At 45.9% G+C, this 24,577-nt stretch overlaps 1 protein-coding gene across 1 annotated transcript in view; it reads left to right on the plus strand.

Annotated features, from left to right (window-relative positions):
• LOC119394422 (cytochrome P450 4C1) overlaps window positions 1–21,630 on the plus strand; it is an 83,499-nt gene extending 61,869 nt beyond the window's left edge. Inside the window, exons 5-11 of the mRNA XM_037661726.2 lie at window positions 752–821; window positions 7,443–7,569; window positions 10,289–10,495; window positions 11,069–11,242; window positions 13,073–13,139; window positions 15,207–15,386; window positions 20,795–21,630. Coding sequence (XP_037517654.1) covers window positions 752–821; window positions 7,443–7,569; window positions 10,289–10,495; window positions 11,069–11,242; window positions 13,073–13,139; window positions 15,207–15,386; window positions 20,795–20,970 — 1,001 coding nt within the window. The 3' untranslated portion in view covers window positions 20,971–21,630. The remainder of the gene's footprint in view (window positions 1–751; window positions 822–7,442; window positions 7,570–10,288; window positions 10,496–11,068; window positions 11,243–13,072; window positions 13,140–15,206; window positions 15,387–20,794) is intronic.
• The last annotated feature ends 2,947 nt before the right edge of the window (window positions 21,631–24,577 follow it).

The raw sequence follows: 24,577 nt of genomic DNA on the forward strand, positions 1-24,577 counted from the left end.
TGTTAACGATGGTCTCAGAGCCTCCCGAACGAACAAAGCTTCGGAAAATCACGCCCATTTACCGGCGAAGAAAATGGCGCACAGTGTCTGCAGACCTATAGTCAAGCCCTCGTCAATGTAGCTCCGTAACCGACAAAACGCTTCGTCAGTGAACGTATGCCGGTAAGAGCACACGGGCATGCTCTTTTCTTTTTGAGAAGATCCGCTGTAGAGAGACACGGCGGCGCCGTAGTCGTTATTTCGCGAGCGCCAGTCCCGCGTTTGGTGTGCTTTGTTCCGTTGCAGCACCATAGTTGTTTTGTATTCGAAGAAATGATTCGTGGGAAGGTCCTTGTCAATTAAAGGCTACACTGACGCGCATAAGTATATCTCGGACATGAGGTCCTGATACGGCGTCGCTGTAAAGTCGTAAGTAGAACAACTGGCAAAACACGCAGTTCGGTAACCGGAACAAATCGCTTTTTTCGGTTACACATGTCTCGTCCTATTTAACTAAGCAAAAACTAAAAGAAAAGACAGCTACCGTTCCGGATAAAACTCGTCAATCAACTCGGATCCATATAAAAACCCTGCATGTTACGGCTAACATATCGTGATGACTGTTCTATCTGGAACCTATGTGGAACAAGATTATGAGTGTGCTTCAAGTGCCAGCGATTTTTCTGCGATTTATCCTCTTAGCCTACACACACGCGCCTTAACGTTATACTGCAATGTTTCCTAACATATTCTCTTTCTTTTATTTTTTCAGAAGTCCTGATGGGCGTGAACTTGAATACTCAGAAGAACCAGAACAGCCAGTACGGCGAATATATTGCTGGGTAATAAGTTACGTCTACGTAGTTACACTTTCAGAAGCGCTATGGCATTTACTTCAAATCATTATTCCTCTTTGACGTCTGTTCGGAGTACTGTACTCGAATAAGAGGAGCAGCTTTCATGTGTTTCAGTGTGAAGGAGAGAGAGAGAGAGAGAGATACGAAGAGGAAAGGCAGGGAGGTTAACCAAGGTTTGGCTCGGTTGGCTACCCTGCACTTGGGGTGGGGGAAGGGGAAATAATAGAAAAGAAAGGGTAAAGAAGAAAGAAGAAGAGTAAGAAAGGGATGGATGAACTACACAACACGAACTCGCGCTGTTAGTTCACAGGCGCTCGTGAAGTCCGGTGGTCCTCAAGAAGCACAAGAGGGCTTTCGTGGCCTTGCGCGTATGCGAGACCGTAGGCCAAAGTCCCAAGATCTTCTTTTCTGTCAGCGGTCTTGAGTCCAGGTGACAGAGCTTGACTTCCATACTACGTCGTTGAGCTTGGTATGATGGGCAGTGGCATAGAATGTGTTCAAGCGTCTCCTCGCAGGCGCAAATGTTGCATGCCGCACTGCTGGCCATTCCAATGAGACACGAATACGCATTCGTAAATGCCACGCCCAACCACATGCGGCACAGTAAAGTTGCATCGCGTCTTGAGAGCCCTGATGGCAAACGAAGTTGCAAATTTGGGTCAATCGAATACAGGCGCGCGTTGGAAAAACCCGGCGTATTCCATTGCAGAAGAGTGATACGACGTGCAAGTGATTGTAGTCGCCACGCGGCGTCTGTTCTCAAGAGCGGTATGGGTGTGCGCAGATCTTGGTCATGAGCCGGTCGTGCAGCTTCATCCGCGCGATCATTTCCGACAATTCCGCAATGACTCGGCAACCATTGAAATATAATATCATGTTCTTCCTCGAGTGCTTGGTGGTAGTCGTGCCTTATCTCGTACACGGATTGTTCGTGTAGTCCGTGCCGTAAAGCAAACCGTAGTGTTTGTAAGGCTGACCTGGAGTCGCAAAAGATGGCCCATCAATTAGGTGGCTGCTGCAGGATGTACTTGACCGCACCTTGAAGCGCTGCGAGCTCTGCGGCTGTCGACGTCGTGATGTGAGAAAACTTGAACTGTAACAGTACGTCATCAGATGGAACAGCCACCGCTCCGGTAGAGCTGTTGGAATTAGTGGAGCCATCGGTGTAAACATGCTTACGATCAATGTAGGTTTCTTCCAACAGACGCAAAGACAACTGCTTCAGTGCTAGCGGTGACATGCGTGCCTTCTTAACGATTCCAGGAACCGATAAGCACACGTCAGGTTGATGCAGAGTCCACAACGCAGATGCCGGGCGCATCGCAGGTTTGAAGCCAGGTGGTAATATGTCGTAGTCTTTTGTCACAATACCGCAGAATGAAGCATGGGGCCTCCGCGCTGGCAAACACGCTAAATGATGTGACGGTAGCCGTGACAAATGCCGTATGTACGCTCTCAGCGTCTCAACGATGATATGAGTTGCGACCGGCTGTTCTTGTGCGATAGCGATAGTTGCAACTGTCGATGAGCATCTTGGAAGGCCAAGACATGTCCGAAGTGCTTGGGCTTGCACGCTCTGTAGTGCACGGATGTTAGTCTTGCACGTGTTGGACAGCGCAGGAAGGCTGTACCGTAGAAATCCGAGAAAGAGGGCTGTATAAAGCTGCAGCATTGAATGCACGGATGGTCCCCATGATTTTCCGGCAACGAACTTAAATATGTTCTCAATGCATATCAGTTTTCTCTTCAGATGTGCGACATGGGGACTCCAGGTTAGGTCGCGATCCACAATGACACCTAGGAATCTATGGCTGCTCTTATAAGCAATTGATTGGCCTTCGATGTACACTGGGTAGAAAGACATCGGTTTGCGTGTAAATGCCACTGCTGCACATTTTTCTGTAGCGATAGCCAAACCTTGCTGGCGAAGGTATGCAGATGTCAATGTTGCCGCCTTCTGTATTCTTGCGCGCACTTGAGGCCGTGTCACGCTGGACGCCCAGATGCAGATATCGTCAGCGTAGAGAGATATATTGGCCGTCTGTGGCAGCGTTTCGGTGAGCCCCACCAGAACTAGGTTGAAAAGAGTCGGGCTCAGCACGCCACCTTGTGGCACCCCACGACTTGTGAAATGCTTATTCGTAGGCCCATCTTCTGTTAGGACGAACATGGATCTCTTTGTGAGGTAGCTTCTTACCCATCGAAAGACGTGACCTCCAAGTTCTGCTGCTTCGAGAGCTTCGAGAACGGCCTCGTGGGTCACGTTGTCATAGGCACCTTTCACGTCTAAGAACAGTGCTACCGACAGCCGCTTCTTAGCTTTCTGCTGCTGAACGGAGGTCACCAAGTCAATGACGCTGTCGATTGAAGATCGACCCCGTCGAAAGCCAGCCATAGCATCAGGATAGATGTTATAATGTTCGAGGTACCATTCCATGCGTGTCAGCAGCATCCTCTCCATGACCTTGCCGACGCAGCTTGCTAGTGCGATGGGCCGGTATGATGCCAAATCCAGCGGAGACTTTCCGGGCTTCAACAAAGGCACTAGGCGGCTGCACTTCCACTCGTCGGGGACTTCGCCATCATGCCAAGATTGATTGAATATGTCCAGGAGACAGCGTTGTGCCTTCGGACCCAGGTGACGTAAGGCAGCATAGGTCACTCCATCTGGACCTGGGGACGACGAGCGCCTGCACGTGTTCAGTGCTGCATGAAGTTCTTCCATAGAGAATGGAACCTCCGTTTGCTGATCTCGTGCAACCGGAACGTCATGTGGTAACAGGTCGGTCGGTATAGCGATGTCCCCAGCGATCGTGGCACAAAATTCACCAGAGACCTCAAGCTGTGAGCGGCGTTGATGTAGTGCCAGCGCATCGAAGGGATGACGCTGTTGCGGATGTGAGTGAATGCCTTGAAGAGTCCTCCATACGGGGGACAAAGGCTTGCGGGGATCCGGCGAGTCACAGAAGCTCTTCCATCGTTGATCCTGTAGTTTGTGCATACGACGCTGGATTTTCTTCTGAATGCGTCTGGATTCTCTGAGGTCATAGATGGATTTCGTGCGTCTATATCGTCTTTCGGCATGCTGGCGGATAGCTCGAAGTTGCTCGAACTCTTGGTCGAGTGCTGTACGTCTCGATGTTTCACAAGCACATCTTCGTGGAAATCTTCATCGCATTACGAATCACTTCTTCAATTGATTCCTGCGGTTCGTGCATGCACTTGTCCTCCACTGATATCTGATACGCTTCCCAGTCAATACATCTTGAGTGTCCAAGACAAGGAGAACCGCCCAGGCCTCTTACTGTCACGTACGTGGGAATATGGACACTGCCGTGAGTTTCAATATCTGTGAACCATTGAACTTTCGTGACAATACTATGCGACACTAATGGCAAGTCCAGGCATCTACTGTAAGCTACTCTTTGAAGATAAGTCGGGCTGCCGTCGTTCAGCACCTGAAGTCCATGCTGTGATGCAAGATCAACAAGGCTCGTGCCTCTTCGATTTGTCCTGACGCTTCCCCACAGTGGATGATGGGCGTTAAAGTCGCCCATCAATATCCAAGGTGCTGGAGTCGTTGCAAATATATCATTTAGGATCTGTTGATCAAGGCGACGCGACGGAGGTATATATGCGCCTATCAGTGTGAACGACAACTTCTTCTTTTTGACATGTAGACACACGTAGTTATTGCCTTCGATAGGCTCTACTCTTTGGCGAACATACGTGAGCTCTTTACGGATGTACACAGCAACTTGACTTCGCTCAATGCATGACGAAGAAACAAATGATTCATAGCCCGACAGTCGAGCTATTTTTGAAAGATGTGGTTCACAAATGACGATGATGGGGAACTTGATCTCAAAAACGAACTGTCTAAATTCAGGCATTCTTGACTGCAGACCTCTGGCGTTCCACTGAATTATGGAAGCGCCCTTGACTTGTTCTCGGAAAGGCGGATGTGTTGTATGGTGTGCCATCTTGTTACTGCAAGCCGGCAAGTACTGGTTCGAGTGTGTCCAAGACTTGCAGTGCGCATTTAGCGGCAGGTATCTGCAGACTAGCCAGGAGAGTGCGGATAACACTCATCAGCGACCTCAGGACAGAAAAAACCTGGACCTCTTGGGCGGATAGACTGCATGTTCTTGACGTAGCCGTTGTCGACTGTGGATGCTTTGGTTCCGTAGGCACGTGTGCCCGCGGTAAAGCAGGCCAATCAGTGTCGGATGCTCTCTTTTGCGCATCAGTGTCTTTCTGCACCTCTGGACGAATCACACCTGGCGGCGGGGGCGGGGGCGGTCGCTGTGGTCGTGGCGGCGGCGGTGGTGGCGGTGGCGGCGTAGGTGAAGGCACATTTGGCAGATGACTGCTTTTTCTTTTCTTCGAGCACCGTCGTCGATGGGAACTCCGTCTTTCTACAACCGTTACTGCTTCCTTTCGTGAGGATTCGTCCTTCACCATTTGCCTCAGAACGCTCCTCTCCTTCTTGAGTACTGGGCAGTCTTTCGATGAGGCGTCATGGTTTCCGCTGCAGTTGCTGCATTTTAGGAGAGTTGCTTTGCAGGCCTCTGCTTTGTGGGGTTCGGCGCAACGTGGGCATACTGGCTTGTTGTTACACACGCCACTAACATTCTAACTAACAGTGTGAAGGACATTCGCAAACGTGTGTATACCGAGAGCCTTCGTGTTCTGTCGCGCCGGCCACTTGCAAAGGTCAGCATACTGACATATCTACTGACATATCTACATGGCGACTGGGCATGGCGGCTAAAACTATTAGGCATGTTTTCTCTCGGCGCGAGGTGCGCCTGATTATAGCTGAATATTCTCAAATGTTGTCGACCCTTCTATATAAGATTGGGTGCGCAACGTGAAAGCCCGTGTACATTATTTAACTCCCGTGAGGACCAGCAATTTCTGGTGCTCGCGTGACCAGCAGTTGTGACAGAATTGTGAATTGCTATTCATAAGTCTGCAGACTTGTGAATAGGGAAGGACCCAAAAAGGCCCTGTGCAGCACAAAACATACGCATCAGTTTGTGAAGCGTACTGTGGGTGTCGGGTACGAAGTTCCGATGTTCTGCAGAAAAGCCTACATCGGCCAGACCGGTCGATGCCTCAACAAGCGTCTCAGAGAACACGAGAACAATCTTCGCCAGAAGCAGGGGAGCAATATGACTCTTCATTGTGCAGTCTGCGGGTGCTCACCAGACTTCCGCGCATGTAGGGTTTTGCGCAGGCATCGTCAAGAATGCGTGTGGTTGATAGAGGAAGCATTCGCTATTCACAAAAAGGATTCATCATATGTCAGCATTTCTTCCATATGTCTAAGCAAAGAAAAAATCACGTACCTAGAAGGCGATTCTTAGGCTTGCGATGAGATAGGTTTTAATAACGACTAAAAAGATGCTTTCGTCATCTTTGTTTATATTTGATTGTGTGGTCTCACGCATACGGGGCAGGCTGTTTTTGTTTCCATATATATATTGCCTTGGTGCAATACAAAAAAACGTTGTTAGTGAGCGCTCGTGTTGTCGTTCTCTCTTCGTCCGTGTTGTACGCGCTGTTGTTTTCTTCAGACTAAGCTTGGTTAAATATGCAGGTACCTTATGCAGTCAAGAGATTATGATGATGAAATAAACTTTTAATTTGCCAGGAATTATATTTTCAGCAACCAGTACACTGATACGATGGTAATACCTCAAACTGTATTAGCGGTAACTGTATAGGCGTTGTGCCCAGACTTGCGCATGTATACAAACACAAAACGAAAGACTGAAGTCAGCCGCCCACTTTTGTGCCCTGTCAGTAGTCCTTCTATGGATCAGTTATTGCTACTGGTAACGGATGATCATTATAACATATACATTCACCGCATATAGCGGGGCGGGTGCAACTGTGGCCATTGTGTATAGTATAGGGCGTGGCACTCACTCACCAGGGTAAACATTTTACTTGATCATTTGCTTCGAGTTTTCTTGAAGGCATGAAGACTGCTTACTGAACAATGAAGTCAGGAGTCTACAACAACGCAAAATTTTTTCATGCTTCAAAAGGTGTTGCAGTGTACCTATCGTATGTTGGCGTCACGTGCTGTGACGCCAACATACAACATTGGCGTCACAGCATTACTGTCTGTTAGTTCTCATTATATTGTGGCTACGCTACAGTAAGACATGCAGATTTGTGTTTTGGACACACTATTTGAAGTTGAGCAGAAGCGAGTGCTTCTGACATGTTAGCATTTTAAAAGCTTGCAGAGCGTAACAAAGTTTTTTTTTTATCTATGGAATCCGCGTTGAGCGTGGAGAACAGAAAAGCACACATTTAAGACAACGCAATGGGGTTGTTTGAGGGAGACAGATGAACAAAGCTAACGCGAGCATAAAGCAAATGGAAAGAAAGATGAGAGTATTTGGCATTGCTGTGAACATGTTGATGTCGCTTTCATATAGAACGATAACTGTTCAGTATATAATAATAAAATGAGAACTTATCACAGCCATTGTCAATATATCATTAAAGTACTTTGTACTTTACAATAGTGGACTAGAATTTTGTTTCTCATTGTTTTTCCTTTATCATCCATCTTCGTTCATGCAGGGTGACATTTCTCATGGCAGTGCGAGCCTTCCGACCATGGATGTGGTTTAACAGCATCTACAACATGTCCTTCGAAGGCATGTGGTTTCGGAAAATGATCAGCGGCATCAATGAATTCAATCTAAAGGTAAATTTGGCAGAGCATGCTTGGCAGGTGCGAAAGGTTGCACAAAAGCACAGCACAAATAACGATACAAGAAGACAAGCTATGAGCCTAACGAGGTGTGAAAATGTCTATGTAGAGCTGTGCACTACAGAGAAAAAAACACTAAGCACATTCAACGCGCACATTGGAGCGTGCGTTTAGTGTAGCTTTAGGGGAGCTTCTCAATGCTCTGAAACACACGTCTTCTGAAACGTGTAATCTCAGGCAATGGTAATTTTTATGCATCTTCAAGGCAACAACTTGCGTATCTCTTATTCCACGTTGACAGATATTGGTAAAAATGTAGGATATTCATTTTAACCTCTTGTTTCACTGTGATAAATGACCATACAGGAGGATTAGCCAAAAATTGGCGCACACCTAATAGCCTATAGCGAATGGCTAGATTATAGAAAAACGCCATAAAAACAGCTGAATATAATGTTCGATTCTGTTAAGAGGTTAGTGATTTTTACAGGTATCAATAAGCCAGCATTTGTGTCAAACAATACATGAATTGTTTGTTTCTTATTTCGCACAACAGTGGTATGCTTGCAAGAACTGACGCTTTGGCGTGTCTAAGAATCCATAATGGTAAAGAGGCGCGAAAAGACGACACAATAAAGTCTAGGGTAGGCTGTCTGCGTTACTCTGTCGTCGTATGTTTGCGCATCTTTACCATTTTGCGTGGAAGGCTTGCTGGTAGGTGTGTGCGAATATTAAAAAATTTCGAATAGAGATTTGAATATCGTTCTAGTCAATTCGGTACTCGAATCGAATAGTGTATATTAGAAATACCGAATAGTTTTCGAATGTTTTTCGAATGACAAGCATCGCTTAAAAAAAAAACACAAAGGAATGAAACGTTAGGAGAGAAGGGTAATGTTGGTTGATTTAATTATCGAATTATCAAAATGCATGCAGCCCAAGGTTTTACGGGACTATCGACGCTATATTGATAGCAGGATGAAGGCTTTTTTTGCTTAATACTCCAGTGTCACCAAAGCTACGAGTCATCAATTCACTATCTACATCATTACATTCATGACGATGTTGACTCATGAATATTGTTTAATATTTATATATAGTTTTTTAAAGCTATTCACAAAGTGTCACATTGAATATACCGTAGTTGCTGCTGTATTTCAGCCTGAAGTTTAGAAAAATAATTCTAAGGCTCTACTTGCAAGAATATACGAGCTTGCCTCAGTTTACATAATTCTGGTGTTTTTTGCATCAGTTAAAGATAATCGCAATGTTCCTTTGTTAAGGCTGATGAATAATAATTTTATAAAATGTCCTGGAATTCTTGGGCTGTTTCGAAAATTGTTACATTGCTATTCGAGGGCTGCTTTGAAATGATTGCCTTACCATTCGAGAACTATTCGAACAGTATTCGATTCGTATTCTTATTCGATTCAGTGATGTCATCACTATTGCCCCGCCACGGTGGTCTAGTGGTTATGGCGCTCGACTGCAGAGCCGAAGGTCGCGGGATCGAATCCCGGCCGCGGCGGCTGCATTTTCGATGGAGGCGAAAATGTCTGAGGCCCGTGTACTTAGATTTAGGTGCACGTTAAAGAGCCCCAGGTGGTCGAAATTTCCGGAGCCCTCCACTACGGCGTCTCTCATAATCATATCGTGGTTTTGGGACGTTAAACCCCAGATATTGTTATTATTATGTCATCACTATTCGAGTCGTATGCGATACGGCTCTAAAGTTCACTATTCGCACTCCCCTACTTGCTGGTGCTAGTTTGGCGGTCAGCATACAGTGCACATTTGGGCTCATTTACTGGTACATGCATTTTGAGTACATAACAGCTTTCCATATAAATTCATAAGTACATTCCGCGTAGTAATAATGATTAACGCCAAACATCGGTGAAGAAGGTATCGTTTTTATAAGCGCTGGAAACATGCAAGTGAGACAGAAGTGGAAAATACATGGGGTATTTTTGGTTGACGAAATTTTCCAGGTACAGCACACAGTCCTCCGTGGAATCATTTTTAGCTGATGCATTTTCAGCCCCCTAATTTGTACTATTTGACACTGTTAGGTTGATGTCAATATCGCTAAATTTTTTCCTCTTTCTTTCTTAGCTTTCCTATACACCTCGTCTGAATACTGCGGACGTTACACGTTTCCGCAACTCACCACTTCCATGTGGCTACAATGTTGTAATAGATGATTTCTCCAAGTAATACCTGAGCAGGGTCAACGTTGCTGATACTACAGAAGCAGCATTCACGTCCTTCTGTGCACCAACGTAGGCCAGAACGAGGGCAACAGCAGCCACTTGAGCTACACGAAATAATGAGCATCAAAAAGTAGCATCGATCAAGGGGCTTGATTTCTGTTAATCACGATCGCAATGAAGCCAGCTGACAATGAGAACCGAGGAAAGCACAAGGAAAATTATTGAAGTAAATATTAGGTTATTTTACCATACTTTGATTGGTTTCTATTGTAAGTTGGCTTCATTATTATTGTCATTAACCAAAAGGTGCTTTAGCTCAAGGACAATTCCGCTGCAGAAGACAAACTACAGGTACGATTAATAGCAACAGCAGGAACGGTTGCCGCCAATATTAAGTCACCATCACGTTGGCGAGTCACCCCTTCGAATAACTTGTTCAGCGGTGTGACACGCCATCACAAAGGTGGCTTCGTTCCCTCCAGGTGATATTTCTTTTTCAGATCATGGGAGAACGAAAGAAGACATTCCATCTGTACAGGAACCAGGGGGACATCAGCGGCAGCGAAGACGAGGGCGTCAAGGACAAGCAAGAGGATCAGCCCGAGAGACGTATGGCAGTGATCGACATCATGCTTGACAAACACTTCAAGGACCCGAGCTACACAATGCAAGAGATACGCAAGGATATGGACTTGCTGATGTTTGCGGTGGGTTTTAGTGTCGATGCTTTCTTACCAAACTCTAATAGGCTGCTCGTTCTGAACTTGTTCATAATGGGATCACCACTGCGTCATTTTCGCTCCTAAAGCAGTGAGTTTACTGGTAAAATAGCAATCTATGACTCCTTTCTGTAATGGAGGTATAGTGTTGCAATAAAAATGATTCGATTTATAAATTCTGCGTGCGCACACCCTGAATTTTTTATGAAGGTTCGTTATGATTTTTTCTATCAGGGCATTGTAGACGCTAAAGAAACAGAACCATTTGTTCTCTGACCATGTCCACGAGCAGAAACGCTGTCAGCGTAACAGGTGCTCCAATCATTTTTCGAAACCAAAAAAGCTTCAGTCTGAGTGTGATACACTGTACCAGTTGGCAAGTGACAGTGTCGCTGAAACGAACGCCTACTTGCAGGCGACACAATAATGTTGCTTCACGTTGCGCGAGAAATGATTCCTTTAATGTGTGGTTTTACGGCATACAGCTGCCCCTAGAAGAAGTGCGGCGAATCTTACCGTCTGAATGTGAGGTTGACTGTCAGCGTTCGTGTCTACACGCAGGGTCATGACACTACCTCTATTGCTTTGGGATGGACATTCTACCTCTTGGGACTTCATCCAGAACTCCAGAAAAAAGCCCAGGAAGAAGTGGACGCCATCTTTATGGACGACATTAACCGAGACGTCATGAGAGACGACATAGACCGCATGGTGTTCATCGAAGCATGTTTTAAGGTAATACAAGAAACCATTTACGTCTAGTTACAACGGGGCTGACAACACGTAGGAATGTTAAGTTCTGCTACTTGTGTCCAAGGGGTGATGTGCCCGCCAAGGCTGCTTTTTCTTACTTTTTTCCGGGAGGGGTTGGGGGTAGAATAGGGGCTAATGGGTTAAATACAGGCAGCATGAAGTGGCGCCAAATTTTATGCAAGTAATATTTTTTACTCTTCTGTAGCCGGCGGGGTTTTAAGAGGTACAATTAGACTTCGTCTGCCTCTTAGACAAACGAAGTTAAATATTTGCCCTTCGACTTTAAGACCAATGTCGGGTAGCGTAATGCGCCTAGAATAAAACATTCTAGATAAAATACCCTCTGTGTAAGATATGCTTTTGAAACACAAGCGGATGCGTTATGATAAGCGAAAAAATAGGCGTCTTCAACACCGAAGCGAACCAAAATACCGCCATTCTGGGTTCAGCGAAGCTGAACCCAGAACTTCGAAAATCAGCTCGGTGCCTTTACATTACATGAAAGCTTAAGCGCCATGCTGGACGCCTAGAAGTATTTGAGGCAACGGTTCCGCATTTGCGTTGAATTTTTTAACTAAAGTGCGCACGTTCCATCTGCTTAGATGTCACTTAACGTTTCTAAAAAAATAAACAATTGCCGAGCATTTTTATTAAGCTTGCTACTATGACTGATGCTTATAACCAATGGCTATTCACTTAAAACCAATGTAGCCAAAATAAAGCTTACTTTTTCAGCTCACGTTTAAAAGGGACATAGAGAAACCATCTGATTTTGAGAACTTCTGTTCAAGGCGATGTTATTGTGCGCAGAAATCAAGATGTAGATATCCTGAGGTAGATTCACTCACAATGGTGCTGATTTTCGTTGTTGATCGCGAAATTAGTGAACCTGTGACTCAACTGCATAAGAATTCCTGGCTGCTTCGGAGAACAAGATGGCTTAATTCGATGCGTACACTTTAGCGCTGCGTTAACTCTGTCAGGCTATCGGCTGTCTTCGAAGCCCACACAGGATGAGTGTACACGTAGCTAATCATAAAGCAAAACATAGGCATCCAATGACCACATTGGTGATTATATCACGGGTGACGACCTCGCATGCCTCTTTGGAACAGGGGACGACAACGAAGATGGGTAACATATTAAGACAAAAAAACGAAGTAGAATATATTTATGACGACGAAAAATATGGTTCAAACAAATTGTGAAAATATTTACACAATTAATTACAGGGTGTATCACTGTTGGTGTCGCCAAAGAATCTGATCTAAAATTGGGAGCTTCAGGGTATCAAGGTCCCGTGCGTAACGGGGGAAAAGTTTATATGAGAAGGTCACCATTCAGCGGGCTTTCATTTGTGTTCTGCGTTGACGAACGGATGGTATCGTCTGCTGAGACCATCCGAGGTGATTGGATGTGGCAGGGGCCGACGCATCTCAAGCGAAGTGCATATCAGAGGGAGCGGCGCGTATCTTGTTGCATCGTGGGGTGATTTAACACGTGAATTCAACCCCCGTATTCATGACATTCTTTCTTGTTATTCTACAGGAGATTCACTAAAAGGGAGCTTGCAGGAGGCATTTTAACAAACGCTAAACTCACAGTTTAAAAGCATCTGCAACTTGAGGGTATCGGGCCCTGCGCGAAGCATGTTTCTCTCGGTTACTTGCTGTGGGTTACCAGTAGTTATTTATAGCTAACTTTACCTTCTTGTTCACGGTAGCAAGATTTAAGCAATTCGAGCTAATAAATGGGGCTATACGCAATGTGTTCCACGTAAAGAATGCTTCTATTACATTTGTTATTTTTTAGGAAGCCATGCGCCTTTTCCCTCCAATACCATTAATTGGAAGGGTCCTCGACGAAAGCATTAAGATAGGTGAGTTTTCAATGTCTTATTTTTACGTGTTCTTAAGATGTCTTTTCGTTCATCATAGAGCTGTAACACAGGACTAGTACAGTGTGTTGTCCTATGTTTTTAGTGCAATTCAAGTTTCCAGTATGAAATGACATCAACCCGGATCACTTGTCTGGTCAGTTCAGTGCTGCCGATTATCATTGCGCTGGTAGAGCCCTCAACCCTACAGTGATATATGCTGCGGGTACTCTACCTATTCAGAGCAGCGCTGCGCCACGTGAAACTTCGGCATGCAAGCAATCCAATTCAAACTGATTTCATAGTTTCCATTAAGATGTGCCTTCTAATCATATTCTTGTTTCTGCGCGTACTACTGATTTTATTCAGAGTATTAAAAAATTTCACAGTGACACCTCAACTATTTTAACTGAAGATCACGTTGATGAATATGAAATCCAAAGTTTCACTCGCTGCGGAGTCGGTAACGGGAGAACTTGCAATGCTGACCCTGCTTAGTAATTGAGTGATTGTAACATTCTGTTGCTCAGCCAGAAGTCGCGGGTTTGGTTCCCGACCTCGGAGTTCAAACCGGCAGCTTCGTGGCATGCGTGCATTCCGGCGCCGGAACGTATTTTTCACCCTTCCATTACGTTTTGTTTTCTTTATGGCATAACTTCCGCTCGTGTCCTGAACAGTCACGGTCATCTAGACGTCTTCATCACCAGTTTTATAAATGTCGACTACACAAGCCGCTTTCTGTTGCAACAGACCAGCGCGCCACTTTGCCACTCGTGAACTCTTAACGGGGGCTCGCACTAAGTAATTTACACTGCGTACGTAAGGGTCAGTCCGCAACCGCAAGGTTTAATCATAAAACCACCTTCCATTTGTCTACGGGCATATTTTGACCTGCTGGCACTTCTACGACCATGAAGTGGTGCTGCATTCATTCTCGCATGCTACATTTTTCTTTTAATTTTGTGTAAACATTGACAGAGCCATGTAATTTGCTCAAATTATTGTGCTACCATTCTGTCTCTGCGTGAGCGGGCGCGTACGTGCTTGTTCATCACACGTTTGAAGTATGCCGAGTGCACGGCAAAGCTGACCCCTCCTCCCAGATGTCATAAAAGAAGCACTTTTTCTCACTGCACGTGTTGAAACGTTCTCATCTACTACATGAACAAGACCGCTGACCTCAAATTAAGAATGAGAAATGACGCGGACGGCAGCCAACGTTTCGACAAGGCAGTCTTTGTGATGGCAGCAACAGAGACAAGCCCACCTGTCGATACGCTGGCTCCATCGGCATTGCAGCTGTCCGATAATTTCTCATCATTTCAAGCCTACATTCTTACCCCTGACTTTCGTCTTGTTTACAATATATTTATACATTTGGGCTTTATCTTTAGAATACCTCGAGCGAAACGTCCTTGAAGGGCGCGGAAATGATACTTCCAGATTAATGCAGACAATATCACTCTGTTACTGACATAGCAAGCTCAAGGAAACTTCAGTTTCTAAAACACGTCGTACTGTCTTTCAAAACAGTAGTTTGCTCTAGAATATTCGAAAAGTGTTAATCTAAAAGGCCAAAAACTTAAATGTACGCGACAATTTCATGCGCAGGTATTCGTCCCTCATTACACTGAGCATATTGCCACGCCCGCTTCTTGTTTTATTTTATTTTGATGTATTCGGGTTTGACAAGCAAGGACGGTTAGCAACGCTCGACGCTGTTCGACAAGCTTCGCGATTGTAGTATATCACTTTGTTAAGATTGCGCGCAGGAGGCCGATAGTCTAGATTATTCCAGAGCTTGCACGACCACCAGTGATAAGACTGGAAAGTTCGATGCGTGATGCATAAAAGACGGCGCGTCCCAGCCATGAGCAGTTTTGTCGACGGCCGACGCCCTGTTCGCCGCTATCAGAATACAGCGTGTATTTCTGTAGTTTGACTTTTCGTTTCCCGGCCACAAGTTCGGCCAAACAAAAAAGTTTAATCTTGGACAAGCCGACTGCTACCTTCGTCGACGTCACGACCCCGCGACAATATATTATTATCTTTTTTTTCTTTTTTTTTCAGATGGTGTGACAATTCCTAAAGGTACTACTGTGTTTATCAACATATACACCCTACACAGAAACAGCAACCACTTCGAAAAGCCGGAAGAATTCATGCCTTCCAGATTTTTAGATGGAGCTGACAAGAAGCGGCACCCTTTCGCATACATACCGTTTTCAGCTGGTGCGAAGAATTGCATAGGTAAGATTACAGCCTATCTGCAGTGAACAATGAGGTTACATTACGACTACACGGGTGAAAAGTTTTGGAATGAAGTGTCAGTTCTGTTTGGCAAGATTAACAGCAGTGGTGCAAGAACATAGGCATCTCCACTATGACCATCAAGAAGATAATTGGAGTGGTGATCTCTTTCATTAACATTTCGTTTTCTTTTTAAAGGGGTCATGAACCACTTTTCCAAGTAATGATCTAATGGCCTCAGTATCGGAGTGTACTGCCTCCCGAATCGATTGCCGCAAAAATTTCTCGAATCCGTCAAGAATCAGCGGAGTTACGGGGGTTTGGCGCACGCCTCCAGCGCTTTCTCTCTTTTCTCGTGCCGGCGAGCGCACTGAAAGCTAGACAGGGAGGGATGGCATGGGGGAAAGAAGTTACGCCAGCGCGCGTCATGAAACGCGATCGCTCTCCCGCTGTGATTCGCTTGCGCGAGTGCGGCTACCGTGTACTGAGGAGTGCGGCGCCGGCAAGTGGCGGCACCCCGCGGCAAGAAGCGCATCTGATCCGAACGCCGCTCTCGATTTACGTCGGCTATCGGCCAATAAGCATGCTATGTCTCTTGCGACGTACAGCGGACAGACGCCCCGCCCACCGACGAGAGTGAGAACCGGCCTCTGTTTGAAAAGAGGGTGCCTGGGGAAACGGCAACTTCGCGCTCCGCTTGTGGCCATTACGCGGCGCGCACGACTGTAATATTTGGCAGAGCAGTTCATAGCCGTGTCAGCTTTCCGCAGGATGTGTTTTTTCAATCAGCCCAAGGGGTGCTTCATGACCCCTTTAAGCCTATTAGTATTGCGAGAATAAAGTCGGTCAGCCCTCAAACTATATTCACTGAGCGGGTATCTCGGGGCAGTTACCGTGCTTGATATAAGCATGCTCCATGTTTCCGGCAGGACGGATACCAGAGTATACAAGTGCGTTTTCTACCAAACTTCTTTAAGCGCTGCAGAACAAAACTAAGTTCACCAATATAGTCCATGATCACATAACCTAGGCCCATGCAAAGTCAATATATGACGTCACATAACGTGACGTCATTACATGACATTTCGCTTGTTGAAATGTGGGCCGGTCACGGAGGCGAGGTGCAGAAAGCTTGCAATGCCTCCGATCCTGGTCGCTGTGCATAACAACGTCACATGCAGAAAGATTTCGGAAGGGGGGCGGGGGAATACCAATACATCGACTTAGAAGAAAAAGAAGCAGCAGATGGCTTTCACCTTCGAGTCGCCTAAGGCGATTGCGTAAGGGGCATGTGAGTTTTTTGTTCGGCGTACCGGTGGAAGGAATCGGTCACGCTGATGTTACAACGTTGAAGCTTGGATTTTTCTCGAGGTACAGTCGCGAGCAAAATATAGAGACCGCGGGAGCGCGTGCCAAACTGCATCGCTGCGCCTTCTGGCGACTTCAAGGCTAACTTCGAAAGTGCGTACTGCGAAAGCGCGTACGTCCTTTTCTACCTTCTAGCCTGCTCTTTCGCTCGCTTCAATCGCGTAAACACCGGAACGTGGGACGAAGCGCGAGGTGTCACTTCCGCGGTGGCATGGAAGGGCCGGAACTATGATATCGTGACGAAAATACTTATAGCCGGATAGGAGCCCTCGCCATTTGTTCCTGAAAGGCGGATGCACACAAGCCTCCACCAATGGGCGAACACCCCGAGTGGCGTCATGATCCGGACGGCCGGTGACCCCGCATTCAGAGAACGTTGCCTGAGTGCATGAGCGGGACTATTTCTTTAGCCGCGGAGGCGATCGGCGGCCGCGCTTTAGTAGTCTGGGCGGGGTCTTTTCGAACTTCTAAAGTTACGTCTAACTATAGTAAGTACATTTGAAGTGTCTTCGTCACGATATCATCGATACCATCGCTCGGCGCTTCCACATCGACTGCAGAAGTGGCACCTTGCGCTCTGTCCTGCGTTCCGTTACGCGCGCGTTTGAAGCGAGCGAACGAGCCAGCTAGAAGGCAGAAAAGGACGCGCGTGCGTAGTACACACTCTCAAACGTATCCTTGCAGCCGTTAGAAGGCTCAGCGATGTAGTTTGGCACGCGCTCCCGGGGCCCTAGAATTTGGCTTGCGACTGTACCTAGACAGAAATACAGACTGAACTTAAGATTGGCAAGCTGAAATATATACACACCCCACACCAAAGAAATCCGTGAACTAACCATGACTACGCCATAAAACCCCGCCAAACTAACAGTGATACATTTAGATATTCATTCTTCCCGGCTGTGGTGGAAATGTAAAAGAAACTGCCAAACGCTGTTGCTGTTTCAAAAGATGTCATCGACTTTGAAAACGATGTTGAGGCGTATTTACGGGAGTTTTCACGTAAATTTGAAGTGCGAAGTGATATGTGCTACTTCATGTTTAAAGTACGTATTTTGAAAAATGCCATTGCATTTCAAAGTGTGCTGAGAAGCATTTAAGTCAATATCTTATGTCGTTGTGAAGTGTCCGAGCGTTAAGAAACTTTACGGGCATTGTACATATTCCGATGTATGTAATTGTATTGTTCGCTCAGTCATGACCCTCTGTGAGGGTTAACAATGTTAATGAAGTAAATAGATAAAATAAGTAAAGCGATTGAAATGACGCGTGATCAACGTGTGAACACATAATTCGGAGCTTGCACGCAATATAGTAAATCTTGATGCAGGTCAAAATTGGGTTCTATAGTTTATATCGTTTGGGTTCAATAGTTTAATCAATAGCTTTATATCACGTAGTTGCGTGTTGTAGTAATTAAAAGCGGTGATTGCGGTGATAACTTCTCACGGTGTCAAACAGCGCTTTTCAAGGACTCTATTCATGCATTGCCTACGCTACTTCGATCTAAGTACCATGTCCAAGCGCTCTTGGACGCTTCGTGAAGTGTAAGCTGTCGGACGTTGATTTGGAGGCAAGTTGTCCGATGTCGCCACGACCGTGGCGGCGCCTGATCACCTGCCTTCAAATGGCTTTCGCTCCTTTAGTGTGTGTCACTTCTTTCTTCCATCCTGTGTGTCAAGCCCTGTTCATATTTTTATCATTACTCCTTCATAGCGTGCACCTAATTAATTGCATGTCTGACATTTAAATGCTGCTTTGCTAAGGTCCCAGCCGCTATCTCCGCCGCCTTCACATAGCGCCGTCATTTGCCGCAGGACTGCTATAGCTTCGGCTGGTTTCTGCTCCACGTCTCCGGTTAACGATAGCGGTATTGCACGTGCATGCGTTTCTTGGGTGCCCGGCGGTAACTCTTCACGGTGACCTGTCACGTTTACAGCGTGAACTCGATGTCTTTGTTCACATTCGTCATTCGAAATCACTGACGCCACGGCATAAGTGCGTCAGAAATAGGCCATATTTAGCTACGTAAATTTTAGTTCTAGTAAATTAGTGCTATATGGTACAAACCTATAGCGCGCACTGTCAGTTCCGTCTGTGGCAACTCCATTTCGGATGAGTAGTTGCTTCGGTTCTATTGCCTTGTACCCACCGCAATCGGGCCTCTGGAGTGGCGATTCGGAACCGAGGTAATGCTGCTACACGATATGCATTGGTCGTTGCTACACCATTAGAAAACAATCTGCTCAATCTGCGCTCACATTCTGGGTCACAGTGGTAATATACAACCTTTGTCCGTAAACTTTCGAGACTGATTTATTTTCTTCTCAAGAAATGATGCCCCGAAACAAATCTTGGTGCGTATGTGTAGCGCCGTCTTTTAGGGCTAACCTGAGCTATTTATGGTAATTCCTGTGCCAGCCGCAAGAAGCACAACATGTAGAGAAATACGTTGTCACACCCCCATTCGCACTCCCATTTATTGTCAATAAAGTTTATTCCTCCTCCTCCTCCTCCTCCATTAGTCCTCTCCGCATTCTACTGTGAGTGAATGTGGACAGATGTACGTCCACCTCGAACAGCGTGCAAATATAAACTTCTGTGTGAAGACAGCCACACAGACGTACGAGCTCCTATGTGACGTTAGGGCAACGAGACATTATCGCGGGCGCGAGTTTTCGAGTGGCACAAGAGGTTCGTTTCGGGGAGAACGTCGGTGGAAGACGACACAAGGCAGGGGGCCCTGCAACCTCACGGAATGAAAACAACGTAGCTCGGATCACGGATATCGTACAGCAAGACTGCACTACTACAGTCCGCATGCTATCGGATGCTCTCGACATTAGTACGACAACATGCCACCATGTTTTGCGTGAGAACTTTGGGAAACGAAAGCGGAATGCCAGACTTGTACCGCACTCCCTCATTCAGGACCGGAAGGACACGCGCGCATCAGTGAGCGCTGATTTGCTCTTCGAGGCATAGAAGGATGCTGCATTCGTCGACAGCATTATTGGTCAAGACAAAACATTGTGTTTTCAATACGATCCTCAAACAAGGAGGCAGCTAGAGCGCCGAATGGGCGTCTGGAGAATGGGGCCTTCTCCACGATAACGCAAGGCCGTACACTGCTCTAAGCGTGACAAAATTTCTCGCCAAGCACAGCATTACCGTACTTCCTCATCCACCATACTCCCGTGACCTCTCCCCATGCGATTTTTTTTCCTTTTTCCTCTTGTGAAGAGAGCCCTAAAAGGTCGCTGGATGGGGAGCGTGGAGGCCATTCAAGACGCCACGACAAATGAGCTGACAGCCCTGCCAAAAGAAGCGTTTTTTAACTGTTTTCAAGATCTCAAGAAGCGTTGGAAGCTGTGTAGAGACTGCAAGGGAGAATATTTCGAAGGGGTGCTGCCCAAATGATTCCAACGGTAAACGTATTTTAATAATGGACTCAGTCTCGGAACTTTGCGGACGAAGGTTGTATCAATGAAAAACTTCAATAATGTCTTAAAACCGAATACTGGAAAACTGATACAAATATTTTGTTCTATAAAAGCGCTCTCGATAGATAGTTACACTCAGAAGAGGCGCCAGCTCTTCACGCCTGTCTATTATTAAAACTAATACAACCACTTTGCACTTTCTTATTCAAAGAATACACGCTTTGTAAATAGCAGCTTACTGGTGAAGCCTGTATGTCCTTATCTTATTTGAAATAAAGAAAAACGAGTATAATGATTGCTGCTCACTCAGATATTATGCCACTGCATAAATGAATGTATTCATGGCGGCACGATAATATATTATCGTACCGCCATATCTAGTTGCTTGTCTACTGACATTTTCTTTTTTTTTTATTCAATTGATGTGCAGGACAGGTTGGTGCCACCGTGGCGGCACTGGCTACTCCTGCTCGCTTAGCAAACGAAATATACAACACCAAAAATAATAAAAATAAAATATAAATTAAATATGCGCACCCTTAATTATGCTGTTTACGCCACGCATGACGAGTAACATCCTCTTGCCTCCACCTGCAGGTCAGCGCTTCGCGTATCGCCAGGCCAAAGTCGTCTTGGCCAAGGTGCTGCGGCGGTACACGTTCAAGGCCAGCTGGCCCCTGGACCGGCTCAAACTGAGTACCGAGATGGTAACCAAAGTCAAGGGAGGACTCCGCGTCTGGGTGCGTCGCAGGAAGGCCGGCCAGTACGCATGAAGCGACCAGCAATTTACTGATATGTGTGATCAATTTGGCGCTACTGTGTCGGCGGCTATTAGTGTGCGAACACGTGAACCATGGCGAGAGAACGCGCTTCTACGGTGCTTTGCCGAGACGCGAAGTCTTGGACGGAGACAGAGCCGACTGCTTTCGAACGAAGAAGCAGTGGTGCGAAACGATGACCGAGGAACTATAAGCGTGTATCTTTCAGATATGAAAAAAAAAGATAGTTTCACTGAATAGAGTGTGCACGCTGTATGTTAGTGCAATAAGCGACGCCATTACGACTACCAGACGTGCAACGTTCATCGGCGTCACCGACTGATAGTTACTATACTTGAGCCTTGTTCAGTGTAGCGTCAGCAGAACTCTATGACAAAATGTCAAGGCCAACTTGGGAAACAAACAAGACATGTTCTCACAGAATTGTTAGTTTTCCTATTACTTTATGTCATGCCGATACATGCCGTGGAACCACAATTCAGCGAGGTTATGAGACACTCATGGTTACACTGTTAACGTTCTGTTTATTGTCATTTTATTGTCATACTTTTACAATAATGACTCGTAAAAACTATGAAATATTAAATTATTGCAAATACTTATTTTTATTGGCGGATTTTTTCCCGGCTAGTGTAGATTGTACTGTAAGACAAAATAATATACAGCGTCAACATATTTTTTTCCTGTTTTTTTTTTGCGGGGGGGGGGGGTGTCGGGGGAGTCGTTCTGAAAGCTGGAAACGCATAACTGGATATTAAAAGCAATCAGATGAGGAAAGCAAGGTTTGTCTTAATCGCCTAAATTTATTATTCAACGGCTATGCCGTGCGCGTTCTTCATTATTAGAGTCTTTCCCTGTTATTGCTTTTGTTGTTGCTGCTTCTTGGTGTGGGTATACCGCTTTGCATTTTTCTTTAAATAACGATGTCTCATCTGTCGTCGGCATCAACCTAACGCTGCCTTTGCGGCCATCCCCTCGCTTGTACGATCACTGATGCAAAGCGTACATCGCTGAAAAATATACAGACACAAAAGAAAAAAAAACATTGCTAAAGGAAGGAAAAGTTTTCGTGGAGAGAGTTCTTGTGATCCGCACTGGGGGACTACTTGTGCCACAAGAAGGTAACTACACTGAGTCAAGTCAAGACGTCATTAGAAAGAATAAATTTTCTCAAAGGGCAAGCGTTCACCATAAGCATGAATAATCGCAGTCGCATAACACAACCAGTCCCGAGTTCTTGTTTGACCTTGGTTCGTGAAGGGCTTATTCAAAAGAAAAAAAAAAGAAGTAGAAGAAGTTTGCTCGAGAGACAATATCAACTCCTGCGTGCACGTTTAAAGTAATGACGTCACGCTGTGCGAAGGCAATTATGCCTCCTGCCGCGTGCCGTAGTCACCGCAGCGTTGTAAGGCAACGAGGATTTTTTCTGAGTCGTTCCATTGTGTTAAGCGAGCGAGCTGCACTTGTGCACCCGAGACCATGAACAAAGCGAAGGAAGTTGACAGATAACGGGAAGCAAATGCGTGTGGGTCGTGCCACTCCAACTTCTTTCTAATGCGCAATGCAACCAACGATATGCAGGGGTGCTCAAAGCACTCACGATAACGCGTGACGCAAGTCTCTGCTATTCGTGGAGCGCTTTGCTTTTCTTTGTTAAGTACTAAGAAACACGTTGGTGGTGTGCTTTGGCGCACAACGCACGATTAGGCCAACAGTGGCTTTTAGGCCACATTTAGGGAAATCCACCGAAAAACACTCTTAAAGCATGGCACCGGTCCATGACTTCGTAAACGCAGCAAGAATATCTTATACTCCACGTACTACAAAGACGCCTTTCAATAGTAACAAGCGGAGCAGCTCCCAGCACGAAAAGTCTTGATGTTTGTGACAGTGTATCCAGAAGTGGCTAAAGTTTATACGTATAACTTTTATTCCCTCTCTTGTTTGATTCTTTTATATAATGCACTGTAACCCCATTTTTACTCGCGCCCAGCGGAAGCCTGCAGCGAAATTCGTTTTATAACACAACTGCTGCGTTGCCAGTGACAGGATATAGAGCTTTCAGTGTTACTCATATATGACTCTCATAATTTGTGAAAGAAACGAGCGCACATACCTATGAGACCTGTGGTATAAAGGGGACTGCCGGTGATTTTTTTAGGTCGAACGCATATCTCAATAAACACATCAGTCATTTATTTTTTTATTGCCCACAGCGGCTGGGAGTCGAACTCTCAATCTCGGCATCGCAAGATCATAGCGCGACGAGTGGGATAAGATAGCAAACGAGGAAGGAACATACAGCCATGTACATTCCTTACTTGTTTACCTTATGAGGTAAAGATCGCAGCATCAATATTAAGGCTACATTGGTTCGATGACAAATCGTGCCAGAACTTCCACTCCGTGAAAACCTTCGCAGCTCGCGACTTGCTGGCATGCTTGTTTCCATAGTCTCATACGTGCGTCCTTCCCACAGTCGCTAAACTACTGCGTCTAATAAAATAATGAAGAGCAAATTTCTGGGCAAGTTGGTTGTACATGCTTAAGACTAACAGCGCGGAAACGACAAGGACGAAGGAGAGTAACTAGCACTTCGTCTGTCGTGTTAGTCACTCGCCTTCGTCCTTGTCGTTTCCGCGCTGTTAGCGTTAAGTAAAATAATTAGTTTTATCACAGCCAAAGGTTAACTGGGAACGCCGCGCTGCGTTCTCCGAAGAGTTGGAGTGAGTGAAATGTCAAAATGGTTCCACTCCATCGATTATTTCACAAGGAAGAAGAAACTTAGTTGATTTAGTTTTTTTTTTAACAGCTTGAAGGGGCCCTGCAACACTTAATCGGCATAGTCAGAAAACACTGCCGATCGATAGTCGGGGCTCCTTTGAACACGTGAGCCAAACATTACAGGGCAGCACGCCTCCTGAAATTTGCAATTAAGTCTTAAAATCAGCTAGAAATCGTTCGCTCTTCTCTCCACAAATGATGCCATAAACCCAAATTACCGCGCCATAAACCAAAAGTCCACGGCCATTGGCTCATTTGAGCATCGTGTGCTGCATAGTTACTGTGGCCGCAGCTTGGTGCCACCACGTGCCCGCGCGCACCCTCGCGGTTACACTGAAAGTAAGCCCTGCGTTCGAAGAAAAAAAAGTAAAGAAAGTGCTCAAGGCCATGACAATACATCGATTTGTAAGAGACCGAGCAAGTGGGATGGGTTTTCCAACTCTAAACCGGCGTTACAATGTATGCAGTCAGTTATCCGGCGCGGCTACCGCAAACAGCTTATACGTACGAAATTGTCAAGCTTCATCACCGTGTCAATGGAAGAGGCCGCGAGGTTGATTTTCCGTGGCAACCTGGTCATTGCGGGATCAGTGGCAATGATTCCGCAGACAACGCGGCTCGCACATCCCATCAAGAAGAGACCACCGTTCCGATTCCTCTTTCAAAGACAGAGGTTGCAAGGCGGCTTCGTCACCTGGCACGTAGACTCTGTCTGGCGGAGTGGAACATGTCAAGCATGAGACATGCGAGACTCCACCAAATAAACCCTACGCTGGAACTCCGACCTCCATCCAGACTTCGTCGACGTGAAGCTTCG

This window comes from Rhipicephalus sanguineus, chromosome 1 (genome assembly GCF_013339695.2).
Source record: "Rhipicephalus sanguineus isolate Rsan-2018 chromosome 1, BIME_Rsan_1.4, whole genome shotgun sequence".
Taxonomy (NCBI): domain Eukaryota; kingdom Metazoa; phylum Arthropoda; class Arachnida; order Ixodida; family Ixodidae; genus Rhipicephalus; species Rhipicephalus sanguineus.